At 54.1% G+C, this 16,483-nt stretch overlaps 2 protein-coding genes across 4 annotated transcripts in view; one reads left to right on the top strand and one right to left on the bottom strand.

Annotated features, from left to right (window-relative positions):
• PIGU (phosphatidylinositol glycan anchor biosynthesis class U) overlaps window positions 1-13,310 on the top strand; it is a 94,323-nt gene extending 81,013 nt beyond the window's left edge. For both annotated transcript variants that reach the window (XM_037043901.1, XM_037043902.1), the window contains 2 exons: window positions 604-746; window positions 12,887-13,310. In XM_037043901.1, coding sequence (XP_036899796.1) covers window positions 604-746; window positions 12,887-13,000 — 257 coding nt within the window. In that variant the 3' untranslated portion in view covers window positions 13,001-13,310. The remainder of the gene's footprint in view (window positions 1-603; window positions 747-12,886) is intronic.
• A 188-nt stretch (window positions 13,311-13,498) lies between these two features.
• On the bottom strand, window positions 13,499-15,173 carry MAP1LC3A (microtubule associated protein 1 light chain 3 alpha). 2 transcript variants are annotated; one of them, XM_037043904.1, is made up of 5 exons: window positions 14,904-15,172; window positions 14,558-14,613; window positions 14,368-14,474; window positions 13,922-14,091; window positions 13,499-13,659 (listed from the first exon to the last, which is right to left on the bottom strand). In XM_037043904.1, the coding sequence occupies exons 1-4, from the start codon at window positions 14,941-14,943 to the stop codon at window positions 13,929-13,931; spliced, it is 366 nt and encodes a 121-aa protein (XP_036899799.1). In that variant the 5' UTR covers window positions 14,944-15,172; the 3' UTR covers window positions 13,499-13,659; window positions 13,922-13,928. The 2 variants fall into 2 exon arrangements, with proteins under 2 accessions (XP_036899799.1, XP_036899798.1); XM_037043903.1 differs by having other exon boundaries at window positions 13,499-14,091; window positions 14,904-15,173.
• Between the last annotated feature and the right edge of the window lie 1,310 nt (window positions 15,174-16,483).

The following is a 16,483-nucleotide window of genomic DNA, read 5'->3' as shown; positions in this document are numbered from 1 at the left end:
GTCCTGCCTCTTTCTCCCGCCGCTGAACCTGCCCGCCTGCCTGGTGGCCTTCCCCATTCCCTCTGGGGCTGGTAGGGCGGTAGTAGAGAGGGAGCGTGGCAAAACCAGGTTTTTACATCATCTAAAGGAGAGTGAGGGACATTTGAAGAGCAAGACAAGAGACTGAAGATGTGAATTAGGGAGAAGGGAAAGCATGTTTCTAAGACTCCGGCTCTAGCGCTACACCCCTGGGGGCTCTGGCTATCGGGGTGCGTGCTGCCCTTGCCATCCGTGATCTCATGTGGACAGCACCCTGCTTAGGGAGAGGGAGTGGGTAGAGGGCAGGGTCTTGCTGCCCAGTGCCCCGAGGTACTCATGGCATTGCTAACGGCATTGCAGGCTAGCCAGCCTGCAGTGGAAGGCACAGAGGACCTCCTGCCAGCCCTGGGCACTGGGAGCCATTGACTCAGGGGTCTTAGTTTGGCACCCAGGAGCCTCTGAATAAGGGTGTTCTGCCTTCGAGCTCTACTGGGTGCTCCCTGGGCCGCCTGGGCCCCTCTGTCCTGCGGGACCATCACAGAGAATCGGCACTGGGCTAATAACTGTGACCGTCTGTCTTTGCAGTCTTGCGAAATATCTTTGTCCTCGGCTGCATCATTATTGTCTGCTCCCTGCTCTTCCCTGTCCTGTGGCACCTCTGGATTTACGCAGGAAGTGCCAACTCCAACTTCTTTTACGCCATCACACTGACCTTCAACGTTGGTCAGGTAAGAGTTAAGGGCAGTGTGGGAACAGGGGTTCATTTTGACCTAGGCCCTGAGTTTCTGTGTGAGTGAGGGGACATTTCCTCCCCTCAAGTAGCTCTCAGTCTGGTAGAGAAGATAAGGAGTAGAGCAGTGGGGGAGGGGTGGGGGGCTGACTCTGGCTAACATGTACTGGGCTCCTGCCTCACCCAACTCTCACAGCCTGTTTGTTTCACCAGCTGTTTTACAAAGGGGAACGAGGCTCACAGGGGTTGCCTCTTGCCCAAGGTCACTGGAGGAGCCTAGAACAAAATTCAGGGAAGGCTTGGCTTCTGAGGCCACCCCCTTCCTGTAGCAGTGCCTGGGCTGCGTGAGGGTGGGGAGGCGGGGGGAGGAGGGGCTTTTCAGACTCTGGGGACAGGGATAGCAGGAGCAAAGACAGGGAGACGAGAAGTGGTTCTAGCTGTTGGGTGCGTCTGGAGTGCAAAATGCGCGGCTGGGAACAGTGGGCGAGGAGGCCCCGTGGGGGTCACCAAGTGAGAAGCGCTGGCAAGGAGCCCCGCCCGCTCTGGCCCAGGGCGCCCGGTTGGTGCTATAGAACACAATTTTCAGCATCAGAATCACTGGGCGTGCTTAAAATGCAGATTCCTAGTTAACGTGTTTTAAATTCTATAGTTATGCTATGACTGTTACCATTACCTGGCTTTGATCGTCAGAAAATAAAACAGAACAGATTTTCTAATCCCACTTCCACAGATGTCGACTCAGAAGATGTGGAAAGCAGGGTCAGAAATTTGCATTTTAACAAGCTGTCCCAGAGATTCTGTTGCCGGTGGTCTAGCAAACTTCTCCAAAGGAACCTTGTCCCCTGTGCTGTGTTCTCAGGTCAGCTCTGTCCTCACTGTGCAGGTTCCTGTGCGAATCAGTTGAACCGCTTACCGTTTCAGTTGTTTGGCACAGCCAGGCGTTTCCTGTGCGTATGGGCTGGGAGGGAAGCAGAGCTGGCCAGAGGGACTGATGATGGCACTGAATAGTCCCCAGGGAGAGTCTTGTCTCCGAGGTCAGCTGCTGGGAAAGGGGAGTTAGGGCTTTTGCTGTGAGTGGTTGTGAGTGATGGGCCTGGTATTTCCTGTGTGGACGTTTCTGAACAATTAATGTCCAGCCCAGCTATTTATCTTCATCTGTGAGGAGCAGGAAGAGAGATGGAGGGCCTGGGCGGGGCCAGGCCAGAGCTCCGTTCTGCCTGTCACACGGTGGTTATTGGTGGTGGGTGCTCAGCACCTCGCACTTTGTTCTGCAGGATCCAGCTTCATACCTCGAAGGAATCCAAAGGCTGTCTGGCTCTTCTGTGTTGCCGAAATCTCCCTACTGGTCCCTTTAGAGTGATGACTGGCACGCAAGGGCATTGGGCCTGCCCCGGACGTGGGGGAGCCACTGAAAAGGCCCACGGCTTGTTGCCAGGTCACGAGTGTCGAGTGTGGGTCAGGAGTGCAGTTGCAGTGATTATGAGGCACCTGTGGAACTTGCCAGATAACAGTTTTTTCACGTGGCTCCTTTGGCGCCTTTATGGAACAAGGGTCTCTGAATGGCGTGGGAGATCTTGGCAAGTGGTCAGGTGCCACGGAAGGTGAGAAAAACGGAAGTGTTCGGAGAGAAGGGTGGGGCTGGGGGTGGGAACCAAAGGCCAGGTAGATGGAGTGTGTTAATGACTGAGCTATAGGGAAAAAATGGCTGAACTCTTGGCATTGCCTTTACTGTTTTTTATTTTGCTTTTGAAGTGTAGTTTTATGCTATATGAATTTATTACTGCTGGGGAAAAGAAATCACACAGAATAAAAGCACACAGGATGAAAAGTAAAGGTCCATCTGGGCCCCCTCCCTTCCCACCCAGAGCAGAGGCAATCACTGGGGTCAGTCTGGTGTGTGTCTGCAGCCCTCCTCTGCATTTACACGCTACATATGTGCACACAAAGAGCTTTTCTGTTTATATAAAGACATGACATCCCACACTACTGTTTTTCACTCAGTGATCTCATCTTGAGGTCACTACTGTAATGGCTCCGACATCCCATGGTGGCGTACCATGAGGTGTCTGACTGTGTAGGCCCTCTGCTGATGGGCACTGAGGTGGCTTCTGCTTCATTTGATGTAAATGGAACTTTGCATATCCCTCCACACACTCTTGTACACGCATGCCAGTATTTTTAGGGTAGATACTGTTGCAGGGCAGAGGCATGTGCATTGTACGTCAGTGCAGGGATTGCCACTTTGCCTGTCGGACAGGTCAGGCCCACCCTCCCGGTTTCCCAGCAGTGGTCCAGGTGCCTGTCAGTTGCGGTTGTTTGGGCTTCCAGCACCATTGGCCTCCTGGGGTCTGGGTCCTGTGGCTCTGAGCCAGAGACAGCTCTGTGGGGTCAGTGCTTTCTGGGACTGCCGGCCGTGGGCTTTGTGGCGCCACTGCCAGGTCACTAAAGGGGCCTGTCAGATGGGGGCCCTGATTCACCAAGGCAGGCCCTCGCGTCGAATCACTGTCTTGGAGCATCAGCCAAGGTAGAAGAGTAGCCCTCCTCGTGGGGGTTATACCTGCCCCTGCCCTCGCACCTGCTGGGAGCCAGAGGATGCAAATAGGAGGCATTTGGAATTTAAGTATGTGTTAAATGTCACCTCCTCAGAGAGGCCTTTCACGCGGCACCCCTGCCCCACTGTCTTTCTTAGCCTCCTGTTTGTTTCCTTCAGAGCACTTACCCAGTCTGTAATTTTATATTATATATTCTTCTCTCTCTGTCTCCCCCACTAGCCTGTGAGCCTCACAAAGGCAGAGGTCTGCTGTCCTGCCCACTGCAGGATCCCCCGCCACCAGTGCTCGGCACAGAGCAGTTGTTGAGCAAATATTTGTTGAATGAATGAATGAACCAAAGATAGCCAGGGGGAACACCATGTGATTACTGACCAGATGTGCAGAGAGCAAGCACTAGAGGAATCTAGAGGGAACAGATCACCTTTCCTTTGGTGAGTGGTCAGGGGGAGCTGCAGGGAATGAGGAGCAGGAACTGGACCTTTCAGATGTGGAGAAGGAGGGGCAGGGGAGATGGTCTAGGAGGTGCGCAGGATGGGAGCCAAGTCACCCTGATGGCGAAGGTCAGTGAGTGGCCTCTCTAGCCCCAACCCTTCTCAGCTTCTGCCAGAACCTGAGGGGGTCTGATCTCTGGCCAGTGAAACCCCAGCATGTCCTCCCTCCATAGCCGACACCAGCCTCTGCTTCCGTCTGACCCACAGCACTGCCATAGCAATGGATGGCATTCGGGGACATGTCCTCAGTCCCACAGCGGGCTCTTCTCAGTTCTAGCTGGGGCACCTGGTCCCTGTTTCCCCCTGAGTCACCTGGTCCTCATTCCACGCTCCCTGGGCAAGACAGACCAGGGAAGTCCTGAGAACCAGACTAATGTGGGTTTTCGGCAGGCAGCCAGGTCGGGCCCATTGGTGCTAAATCAGGAGTATGGAGAACACCTGGGCCGGGAGACGGCAGTCCTGCTCTGTTTGAGTCGGTCCCTGCGATACCCTGTAATACAACAATTACTGGTCGGTCATTAGTTTTACCAGTAGGTGAGCCACTATGACTTAGGCCCCATCCTTTCCCCTGGGGCCATTAAGTATTTTTCAGCCAGTGGCACGGATCATTTGCTAATATGTGCCTCAGAGTCAGTAACCAGGAAATGACAACAGCAAACTATCCATAGGGTGTGTGTGTTTACGTGTGTATGTATGTATGTATGTATGTATGTGTAAGGACCAAGATAGACAGGGTAATTGAGGTCCCCCTCCACTTCCTTTCTGTGTGACCTTCAGCAAGTGATTGAATTTCTCTTGGTGGCAGTTTTCTCCCAACTCAGGGTGTTGAAAGGATGGACATGTAATGTGTGGGTTCTGTTGCCGTTATTCGTATGTTGACATGGGAAATAGCACAAATATGATTTTCAAATACCCCGAGCAAATTCCTAGGAAACCATTCAGACCCAGAAACCCAGGGAAGGAAAGCGGTCCCTCTCCCTCTTCTGTTCTTCTGCAGATCAGTGACCTACAAAAAAAGAATGGACTTCAGGGATGACATATAAATAAAAAGGAATGTACTTAAATTTAGCATTTAAAGCCCTAGACAAGTAGCTCAGTTGCTTGGAGTGTCATCCTTATAACACCAAGGTTGTGGGTTCAATCCCTGGTCAGGTCACATGCAAGAAGCATAACCAATGAATGCATGAGTAAAAGTGAGGCAACAAATCGATGTGTCTATCTGTCTTTAAAAAATAAACAGCCCCGGCTGGTGTGGCTCAGTGGATTGAGGGCCGGCCTATGAACTGAAAGGTCACTGGTTTGATTCCTGGTCAGGGCACACACCTGGGTTGCTGGCCAGGTCCCCAGTTGGGGGTGTGAGAGAGGCAACCAGTCAATGTTTCTCTCACACATCAATGTTTCTCTTTTTCCCTCCCCTCTCTCTAAAAATAAATAAGTAGTCTTTTTTTAAAAGATAACATTTAGCTTCTAAAAAAGAGTAAGGTAAGATGTCCCATTCACTCTAATTTAATGTAAAAACAGGGAACATAGGACTCTTCCCCCCAAATTATAACAGTGGCTCATGTGTAAAGAGCTTGCTGGGGGCGGGGCTCGTATGACCTCTTTGGATCACGTGTCTGTGTGGCTTCTGGATGTTTCCCTGTGCGTTTCCGCGGGTGCTTGTGGAGAGGGGTTTTATTTGTCTGTGTGTCTTACCGTTAGCAACACGATGGAAGTATGATTTTTCCCTTTAAATAAAACACCTTGGTGATCTCCCTCGTTCCTACCTGAGAGAGGAAGCTCCTTTTTAAGTTTCACACACGTGGACTCGCCACACTTGACCTAACTCTTCCCCTACTAACACTGCTTTAAGTTGTTTTCCTTGATTTTGTTATGATAAGGAATTCACTTAATTCACCTTATGAGGGAGGCACTTCTTATCCCCTCTTGAGGAAGGGGAAGCTGAGGCTTGGAAGTCACAAAACTCCAGAGGGTGCATTTAGTCCAGAGGGTGCTGCCCTGTACCACGTTCCCTCAGGAGACTGTGTCTCCTTCACGGCTGTACCCCCAGCACCAAGGAGTATTCAGTGGCTGCTTATTGATGAAGAGTCAGTGGGATCAGAAACCACATTATGACCATGGATCTCACAGTCTTGTGCCCCCTAACCTCCCAGCTCCAGTCTCCGTTTTGGTCCAGGCTGGGCCTGTGGCAGGCTCTGCTGGATTCCTGGGGGTCCGAGCCAGAGCCCCCTTCCCCTCCTCCCTCTGAAGAACCCTACTCCTGCTCTGTCTCACCCCACCCACCCCGTTCCCAGCAGGGTCTGGAACATGCCACAAGCTGCTACCGCCTCCCCGTGGGAGGCCGCCCTGGGCCTGCTCTGGCCACCCTACTTTCTGTCTCCAGGAGACCTAGAGCCCTGGGGCCTGGGCACCACGGCCCTCTGATTCGTGGGCCCTGCTCTGGAGACTTACTTATTCCAGGACAGTGAAACCACAGTCCTGTCTCCTGGAATTGCCTCTCAGTTGCCCCGGTGTGTCATTCTGGGGATGGGCGCCAGTGAGGCAATGTTGAGGGACAGATGGGGGAGATCAGCAGTGGCTGGGTGGACTGTAGCCCCCACTGGTGGACAGATGGGGCCCATCCCAAGTTTATTCTTGTGGGTCGTGTATGGCCTTGGCTGATCCCGGTCTGTGTGCGGGAAGATTTGTTCCTCTGGACATGGGGCGCTTGTGGCGCGGGCTGGAGCCCTTGTCAGTTGGGTGTGCGTGTTTCCTTTGATTTCCTCCGCAGTGGCATTTGTGAGGGCCCTGGTTCATTCCTTTGTCCCTCCCATCATCCAGCCTTAGCTCAGTGCTCAGCATCCAGCATCCTGAGCCTTTCTGTCACAGGCTTCCTATCCTCTGCCCACGACCACAGTGGCAGGAAAAGCCTGGTTTAGATACAGGGGCACGGCCAGCCGGACGGCCTGGGCTTTAGGAGGCCCGAACTCCACAGCGACTCCCAGCGCAGCCATCCTGGCTCACGGGACTCACACGGGTCTCAGAACTCCTTGGGCCTAGTTTATTTATTAGCAGATACTAGATGCCCTCTATGTGCCAGGCACTCTACTATGGGTGAATGAGACACAGCCCTGCGTCTAAGGAGCCCACGGTCAGTAGGAGAGAGAGGAAAGGAAATGGGCAGGGCCCGGACAGTGGGCGGTGCTGTGGATGGGACAAGCACAGCCAGGGGCACTCAGCTGGATCGGTTAAGGAGGCTTCTGGAGGGAGACCGTCTCTTTGTGGATTCCTGAGGGTCTCACCGGGCTCTAGGTGCTGAGACCCGCAGGGTGTGTGGCATAGGGGTCAGAGTGGGGCTTGGGGTGGGGTGGTGGCCAGCCAGGGTGGGAGGTAGTTTTGTAGGGCTGGCGAGTGCTACCTGATAGGAACGAGACCATTTCAGGACAGCAGCAGTCAGAGCCATGGGGCCAGGCTAGCTTTTGGTTTTCAGCCGAGGGCAACTGTGGTAAGATTGACTCTCTGAAAACACCACTCCCCCCGGAAGGGAAGAGAGGTGAGGGATGTGAGCTGGAATCTGAGCGCAGGGAGGAAGGAGGCTGTTTACACCTGGCAAGGGGAGGTGGTAGCCTGTCCAGCCCAGAAGGGTCGCTGTGAGGACTCAGTCAGTCTACAGCAGGACAGGGAAAGCGTTTGTCAACTGAGAAGTGCCACAGAGCAAGTGATTGCCACAGGACGCAGTTTTCTCTGTTGAGATCTTGCTTCCAGGAGTACCTGCTCTGTCTGGCTCAAATAAATTTTTGTGAAACAAAACGATTGCCATCGCAGCTGGCTTTGACCTTACTCTGTGACCTTCCAGACCCCAAGACGGGGATCCAGTGATTTCCCTGATATTTCGCATCTTTAGAGCTGGAGGGCGGAGCTGTTTGTCCACCACATCTTCCCCCCCCTCCCCCCGCCGTGTCTGCGTTGTGGGGTCACACTCTGCAAGATGGCTCAGCCCCTCTTGCTCCCAGTTTCCTACATCCCCAGGCAGTGCAGGTGGAGGGCTCTGCCTTTTGATCGCCAGTGGTGACAATCCCCGTGAGCTCCCCCAGGTGTGGCTGGCTGTCGAGTGTCAGCATCTCCCACAGGAGCAAGAGACCTGGGGAGCTGGGACATTTGAGGTGACAGCACCTCCCCTCCAGGAGGCTGCCTCCCAGGGGTCAGTGTTGGCCAAGGCTGCTTTCCTGAGCCCTGCGCTTCTGTTAAAGGCCTCTGCTGGCTCGGATGTCCCAGACACTTGTGCCTTTTCCAAAAAAACTGTCTCCTTGGCCAAGAGACAGCTGGGAATGGGAGCACAGCCTCCACCAGAGTGACAGTGCATGTGAAACGTCAGCATGGGTTTCACATGAGTCCATCGCAGGACTCAGCCCCTCTGGCACCCCAAATCAAGGTGGTTGTGGGCCATGGGAAGAACCAGGGTTTGGGCCTCAGGCAGGCTGGGGCGCTGCAGCCTAAATGCTTCGCTTACTCCTCTGTGACCCCAGGCAAGATCTGTAGGTGGCCTTGGAGTGTGCTCACCTCTACGGGGGCCCGTAAGCCCCAGCCCAGAGCCCCAGGAAGAGTCAGCGATGCGCTTCTTATAAAGGGCCTGGCCCACAGCAGATGCGCAGGACGGGTTGGTTCCCCGTCTCTCCTCTCTGCCACCCTGTAACGGAGCATGTTCTGACTTCTGACCCACCCCTTCTGTCTCTGATCACCGGTTTATCAGCTGCCCCATTAATTCCTCGTCGTAGCCCCAAGGGGAGCCTGGAGCCCTCATGGCTGCCAAGAGGAATGTCCGGGGACAGTGCTGAGGGGATGGGGACCAGCAAACCACTCCTGGGGCACCAGCCCTGAGCCGGGTCTGGGCCTGGAGCAGGTGGCATCCCATCTGGTGGGGAGGGCAACAGGAAGAGACTGCACTTTGGGGGTCACATAACCGAGTGTGGGTTAGGGGAGACTCTGAGGGCAGGAGATGGCGACGATGCCTCTCAGAGGGTAAGTAGGAGCCTTTGGCTTCTGCGCAGGCAAGTGAAGGGCTTGTGTGCGCCCGCACGTGTGTGCACGTGTGTGTTAAAGGCCCGCTGGCGGCCAGGAGGACGAGGGAGGCAGTGGAAGGGAGAAGGGGGCTGAGTCGGAAGTCTGAGGAAGGGGACTGGCAGGACTTGGTGGCAGATGGCAGGAGGGAACTCAGCCCCAGTCAGTGAGGGCAGCTTTCGAGAACACTGCTCTGCGGGTCTCCGCCAGCACAGAGGGACAGAGCAAGGACCGGGGGGCCACCACTGCGGGTAATAAACTGGAGTTTGTCATCTACATAATAGATGAGGAAAAGGCAGCTCAGGGAAGACAGAATGACTTGCACAGGGTCACACAGCCACTGACTTCCCACCGTCCCCTGCCCAGACTGGGCAAAGGGGCCCTGGGTCTGCAGCTGCTGCGTGGGCTGAATCCCAGGCCTTCTGGGAAATCCCTTCTCCTCAGCCCAAGTGCAGAACTTAAACGTCAGACCAGGTTGTCTCAGCCAGCCTGCGACCAGGCAGGGGCTTCCCTCGGAAAGAGCCAGGCCTCCGTGCCAGCCTGGTGTCCATGAGATGCCCTCTCCCTGGGGCAGGAGCAGGGCACCCACTCAGGGCTAGGGACCTTCTGTTCCAGACAGACGAGGCCAGCACACAGGGCTCTTCGCCTCCACGCCACCCTTCCCCAACACTTCATTACGAAGATGTTCACGTGTAGCAGAGTTGAAAGGTTGAATATTGAACACCCCCATAGAGACCACTAGACTGATCATTAACGTTTTCCTCTGTGTGTTACTGGTAATTATCTATCTCTCAGTCTCTCTCTCAGTAAAATGTATTTCAAAGTGAAATTCAGGCTTCAGTACATTCCTGCTAAATATTTCAACATACATATCATTAGCAGAGCTCAACACCTGTTCACATTTTTCTGACGTGAAATTTGCATACAGTGAAAAACACAGATCTTAAATGCACATTTTCCAAAGCCTTCTTTCACCCTGCAAAATATTTTTGTGGCTCATCTATCTTGTTGCACATAACAATAGCACATTTTTTAAGTTTTGGAATAATCGTAGATGGTGCAGGGTCCTCACATGCCCGCACCAGCAAAGTCTCCCACGTCGGCAATGTCTTGCGTCACCACGACACACCTGTCGAAAGTGACAGAAAACTGACGCTCATCGTTCTTACTAAGTAACCTCCAGACTCGGCGTGGATTTACCTGTCTTCCCTGTCACGTCCTCGTGGGATCCAGGCCGAGGACTGCTTCACATCTCGTTGGCATGTCTCCCCTGTGTCCTCTGCTCACTCTCCTAGCTCCTCATGACCCGGACAGTCTTGGACACTGGCCAGGTAGCCTGTCGAATGTCCCCACTTCGGGTTTGTCTGATGCTCTGCTGTCAGACCAGGTCTGGGGTTTCTGACACACCCAGGCAGGGAGTCCGTGCCAGCCGCACGATTTCCTGCTGCTCCCCTCGTCTCCTGGTCAGGACTGTTTCCAGGCTCCTGCAGGGTGAGGTTGCCATCTTCTCTTTCCCTGCTCTGTTTTTTGGGGTGAGTCACCAAGTGTAACCCACCCTCGGAGGCAGGGGGTGGGGAGTGGGCAAAAATGAAGCTCTACCTCTCGTGGGTGGGGGGCGGGGTATCTACATATATTATCTGGAATTCTTCAAGGACATCAAAAGGAATCTCCCCCATCTGTCTGTCATTCCTTCTCGTATTGGTTGATTGTTACTGATTGGATTTTTGTTTTTATGAACATCATAAATGTACCATGTTTTTTTCAGACTATAAGATGCACTTTTTAACTGCATTTTTGCTTCAAAGTTTTTCCCCCTATTTTCTTCCTGTAAAACCTGCACCATAAGATGCACCTAGGTTTCAGAGGAGGAAAATAGGAAGAAATTTTTGAAGCAAAAAATGTGGTAAAAACTACGTCTTATAGTCTGAAAAATACAGTAATACATACGTATACATGCTCTCCCCGTATAGAAAATGTTGAGGTTTATAAGGAAAAAGAATAACTCCCTAAGGTCTTAAGTTACTTATTCTAGTACTTCTGAATAACATCTTACTCTATTTGTATTTCTTGGTTCTTTCCCCCTTTATATTTGATTGAACTACATGGAATTGGCAATATCCAACTGTTTCTGATCTGCAAAAAATGACTTCATATGGTTAACTTCCTACTGTGCGACATTGGAGTTGGCTCCTTTTCTTTTGTGAATTGTGACTTTGCACCGGCCCCTCATCTGACCTGGCCTGGGGGTTAGACCCCACTGGCTCAACCACAGCCCTAGGCCCCCCCAGCGCCCAGACCGGGAACCCTGGGCCTGGGTGAGAAGGGGCAGCAGGGTGTGAGGCCAGCCTGTGCTGCGACAACCACCCCCGCAGGGCAGCTTGGGGCTGCCGTGGGGCCACACCCAGCGGCTGAGTTCTCTGTCCTCTGGCGGACTGGGCCCTAGTACATGGCCTCGCAGCGTCATGGCCGTGAGTCCAGCTCTCCCTGTATATAGCCTTAGACCAGCAATTGAACCCTTTGTGCCTTCATTGCCATCATCCTTCCAGATGGGCTCCAGTGGTGTCATTGTCCTGAAACCATCACTGGTGTTAGCCCTGAGCTTCCCCTGTGGGCCACTCTAGGCCCTCCTTTCTACCCACAGTGTGAGAGAGGCTGCCCAGGCCTGGGGTCTCAGGGTCAGAGGCTGGGGTCCCTGGCCAGCTGAACCTCAGACCTGCTCCAAGACTCCCCCTGCTCGGGTCTGGCCTCCCTGTCTGAGTGCCCAGGGGTGGTTGGTGCTGATGGTCTGAGAGGCCTCTCAGTGCCTGGGAGCTGGTGGTGTCAGCAGCAGTGAGACCCTCTCCCCTCATCCTTCTAGGGGGCAGGGCCCCGTCCCTCCTGCTCCAGGCATTGGAGGTCTTGGGATTAATGGATTCTAAGATTGTAGGTCATGCACGTGGGTGACCGTGCCAAATACCTGCTCTGCTCTGGGCCTCTGAGGGGATGGTAGGCTCTGCTTCCAGGGCTCTCCTGATTCTGTGGTCCAAACGGGACAGACTGAGCTGGCACACACACCACGGTGGCAGGACCACTCACATCCTGCCCAGTGCAGGGAGGAAGGAGCAGAGTGGTCAGGCAGTCACAGAAACGAAGGCACCACTACAGTTTGGATGAGTCTGTGCTACCAAGGAGAGGCAAACGGGGCCAGGACCCAGCCTGCGGGGTGTGGAAGGGCTTTTCTGAGGATGGTCCTTCCCGAGATCTGAAGGGCAAGCAGATGTTGGTTAACTAGATGAAAGGGCACAGAACATTCCAGGCCAAGGAAACAGCAAAGATCCTACAGTGGGAGGGGACGCCAGTGTAGCTAGAGCAGAGCGAGGTAGAAAGGGGGAAAGGGTCACGGGCAGGGACCAGGTGCAAGGCCTCGGCGCCCCAGGGAGCTTGATCTTCATCCTACAAGCCATAGGAAGTCTATTTAGAGGAAGTCTATTTAGAAGTCTATTTTAACATGACCAGATTTGTTTTGAAAAGCAACCTCTGGCAGCTACAGAAAATAGATTGGAGGGAGTTTGAGTTTAGGGAGCCCAGAGACGAGACTGCTGTTGAGATGACAGTGCCTTTGTCCAGGGCAGTAGCTGTTAAGATAGGTAGAAATTGGTGGATTTGATTTAGGATGAAGAACTGATAGGACTTAGCGGCTGTGTATGGGACACATATCAGGTGATTCCGTGGTCTGAGAACCTGGAGGCGTGGAGCCTGGCTTCCCAGTGGGAGAAGCCAGTTTGACAGGGAGTGTGGCCAGGGTCACATGAGAGGCCTGCGGGCACCCAAGAGGTGAGGTGGAGGGGCCTCTGGTTGCAGAAGCACCAATCTGGAGTTCAAAGGTCAAAGCTTGAGAAAGAGGTGTAGACAATGGTGCAGGGAGGGAGGGTCATACCAGTACTTCTCAGGTGCCACTGAGACCTTGCAGAGTCAAGTGTAGGTCCCTGGGTAGGGGCTCCCCAACACCCAAGGTTCAGGGGGAGGTGGTACCTCCAAGCTTCTCACACTCTCTCCTCTCTCCCCCTCCCTCCTCCCAGATCCTGTTGATCTCCGATTACTTCTACGCCTTCCTGCGGCGGGAGTACTACCTCACGCATGGTCTTTACTTGACGGCCAAAGATGGCACGGAGGCCATGCTCTTGCTCAAGTAGGCCTGGCTGGGCACAAGGCAGCACGGACTTCAGAGGGCGGACAGGCCAGAAGCTAGGCCAAGCCCTCTAGCTAGACTTGCCAGCAGGCAAGTCCTCAGGCAGATGAGGTTCAAGTCCAGGGCCACAATCTTGGCAGCAGAGGAGAGCCAAGACTGGCAGCAAGGCCTGTGGGGCGCTGCCAGGAGCACCTCCACCTGGACACCCAGTTTTTGGCTCTGCACACAAAGGAGCCCTTTCCCTGGCAGGAAAAGGGGACTTAAGCAGGGTTTGTTAGGTTGTGGTGACTTAATAAATTTTTTGGTATGAAGTCAATTCTGGATTCCCATTACATTCCTGGATGATGTGGGCCCCTAATACATGATACACTACACAAGGGTGTGGGTTTCCAGAACGAACCTTAAGTCCACAGAATCCAAGATACATACTGGTAAGCAGATATTGGTGTGGGACAACCCCACCAGCATCCCACCCCACTCCCCAAGCAGCTGGAGGCAAAGGGCCAGGCAGGCCTGTGCAGTCTTTATTCTGCAGAGGGACAATGACCACAGATCCATACACCATGTCAAGACCGGGTGAGCCAGGGGGCCAGTCCTTCAGGGGTGGGTGGGTCCAGGCAGGAAGCAGCGCCTCAGGTGGGGGAGGGGCAGGCGGGCAGGGGCCTAAAATAAAAAAGACAGACCAGACAGAGCAGGGGTGCTGGGGGCTGTTCCCACCATCCCCCAGCTACCCAGATGGGCAACCGAAACATGACAGGCAGGCTCTACCCAGGACCGAGTCAGAGTGGTTGGTGCCCCGGAACTAAGAGGTGCACCCTGGCCCAGTCCCCCAGGAGCTGGGGCAGCTCAGTTCAGGAGCCAAGAACTCCCTGGGCAGAGCCTGTCAGGGTCTCCCACTCCCAGGCCAACCACCCCCACCCCCTACTGCTGGCTCAGAAGCCGAAGGTTTCCTGGGAGGCGTAGACCATGTAGAGGAAGCCGTCATCATCTTTCTCCTGCTCATAGATGTCCGCGATGGGCGTGGACACGCTCACCATGCTGTGCTGGTTCACCAGCAGGAAGAAGGCCTGCGTGGGGTTCAGCTGCAGGCGGCGCCTGAGGTGGACAGGAGGGCATGCCCACAGTGAGGGGGCCTCGCTGCTGGCGGGCTGGCGCAGCTCCGACTCCCTCCCCGAAATGCTGTCCTACCACCGGCTTCACATCCATCCCAGCCTTTTAGAGCTCACCTCTGACCTGACCAGACAGCCCTGCCCTTGAACTTCCCCAACCTCCACAGCATAGGGACTCAGTGTCCCCGCCCCAAAAGGACCTGGCTTGCTGCCCAGGCCCAGCAGGACCGAAGTCCCCCTCTGAAAGCTGCTGCCCACGCACCGGATTATCTTGACCAGCTCGCTCATGTTGACATGGTCCGGGACCAGGAATTTGGTCTTGTCCAGGACTGGTAGCTGCTTTTCCCCCTTGTAGCGCTCGATGATCACCTGGGAACAGGGCAGGGCGGGGACTTGTGAGCCGGGGCGGAGCCTGGGCCGGGCGGGGACAACAGGGAGACAGTGGGACTCACCGGGATCTTGCTCGGGTGCTGTTCGCGGATCTGCTGCACCTCCTTACAGCGATCGGCTGCGGGAAGAGGTCGGCAGTGAGACCAGGCCGGGGTGGTCCTCAGGGTCTGCCCCCTGTCTCCGAGGACGGCACGCCCCACCTCCCCGGAGCCTCCGCCCCCGGGGCCGTCCGGCAGGCCTGGCCGCAGAATAGGGTTGGGAGGTCGGACCTCGGCCCGAACCTGCCTCCCAGCCCCAGGTCAAGCTGAAGCCTGACGTCACCGGACTGACGTCACCTGCGGCAGTAGGTGGGTCGCGCCCCCCACCCTAACCCACAGACACACTCGCAGACCGCCCGCTGGGCCTCACCGAAGCTCCGCCGCTGCTTGAAAGGCCGGTCGGAGGGCATCTCGCTGGCCCGGTGGGGCACACAGGCCGGAGCTCTGGGGCGGGGATGTGGCCGCGGTACAGGGGCGCCAAGCGGTCTGCACCTCTCGCTCAAGGGCTCTGGGGCTCACGCTGAGCCCAGCGGCGGAGGCTCCGGGAGGTAACTCGCCCGGGTGACGTCAGGTCACAACAGTCCTTAAAGGGGAGGCCGGCGCGCGGTTCCCATTGGGCCGACGCAAAACCCGCCCGCCCGGACCGTGACGTCAGGGCACCCAGAGCCTGGATTCCCGACCGGCTCCAGGAAGGGGCGGTGGCTCCCAGGGCACGTCACAGTGTTGTGACGTCATGGCCTACGCAGGGTTCCTCTCCCCCCAGCCCAGGCTGTCAGAGACTGGGAAGCTCAGAGGCTGTTGCTGGAGCGGACTCGCTCTGGCAGAGGCTCAGCATCCTCTGTACCTGCTGTCACTGACACTACAGTTTGTTAATTCCAGGGACAGAATGAGGTGCTGAGGAAGACAGCAGTGAACCAGAAAGTCCCCTCGCGGCTTCTGATTAGAGAAGGAAAAAGGTGGGCTGGGCGAGACTGAAACATGAAAGAGCAAGTCACTGAAAAGGAACACGGGTTTTAAAAGAAATTCCAAGAGTTGGAAAAATAGAGCTATTAATATGCAGGTCTAAAAGGTGAGGCAAGAAAGCAGGTTGGACACAGCAGATGAGAACCTCTGAATTGGAGAATAACCAGAAGCAATTAACTGGAGAAACAAAGTGAAGAAACATAAAAAATGAAGTGACCGGAGTGGTATAGTGAGAAAGACTCCTATGTCCAATCAGAATTCCAGAAGGAGAGAAAAGGAAGAATATGGTAGAGGCAGTTCCTTAAGAAGAGTTTCCAAAATTCATCAAATACCAGGAAGATCCTCACATAAAATCCAGAGAAGGATAAATACAAATAAAGTCAGCATCTAGGCACTTTGTAGTGAATTTGCAGAACTCCAAAGACAAGAAATTAGGTCAGGAAATGGTGAGCAACTAAACTGACAAGCATGTAAGTCATCTAAACAAGCACTTAATTGGGACGTGAATAGTGATGATTAACTTGTGGATGCAAAACAAGGAGCATGGGACACGCTGAAAAGTCGGACTGGAAAACAGATGATTGGCCAAGAAAAATGTAATGTAGCTCGATGCTATTTACAAGAAGACACTTAAGAGCTTAGGGGCACCAAAGCAAAAAGATGGGGGGAAAGGTATACTTGTTAAAAAAAACTAACCAAAAGGTATACTTGATAAAAACTAACCAAAAGATATAAATCTATCAGAAAATCAGACAAATTGGCTTGAAGGTAAAGTCGTTATTAGGGATATAGAGGACCACCTCTATGATTAAGAGACCAGGTTTCAAGAAAGATGTAAGTTTCAGCTTGCATGTTAGAGGATTTTTTTTAAAGGTTGGAAATACATAATGCAAAAGTGACAGGACATAAGGAAAAACCGCCAAATTCTCCAGCATGGTAGGAGATTTAAGACCTCTTTCAGTAGTAAATGATAGACCAAACAGCCAA

The sequence above is a fragment of the Sturnira hondurensis genome, unplaced genomic scaffold, assembly GCF_014824575.4.
Source record: "Sturnira hondurensis isolate 20B ecotype Veracruz unplaced genomic scaffold, ASM1482457v3 Scaffold0004136, whole genome shotgun sequence".
Taxonomy (NCBI): Eukaryota; Metazoa; Chordata; class Mammalia; order Chiroptera; family Phyllostomidae; genus Sturnira; species Sturnira hondurensis.
The sequence above is the reverse complement of the archived record's forward strand: the minus strand, read 5'-3'. Positions and strand labels throughout refer to the sequence as shown.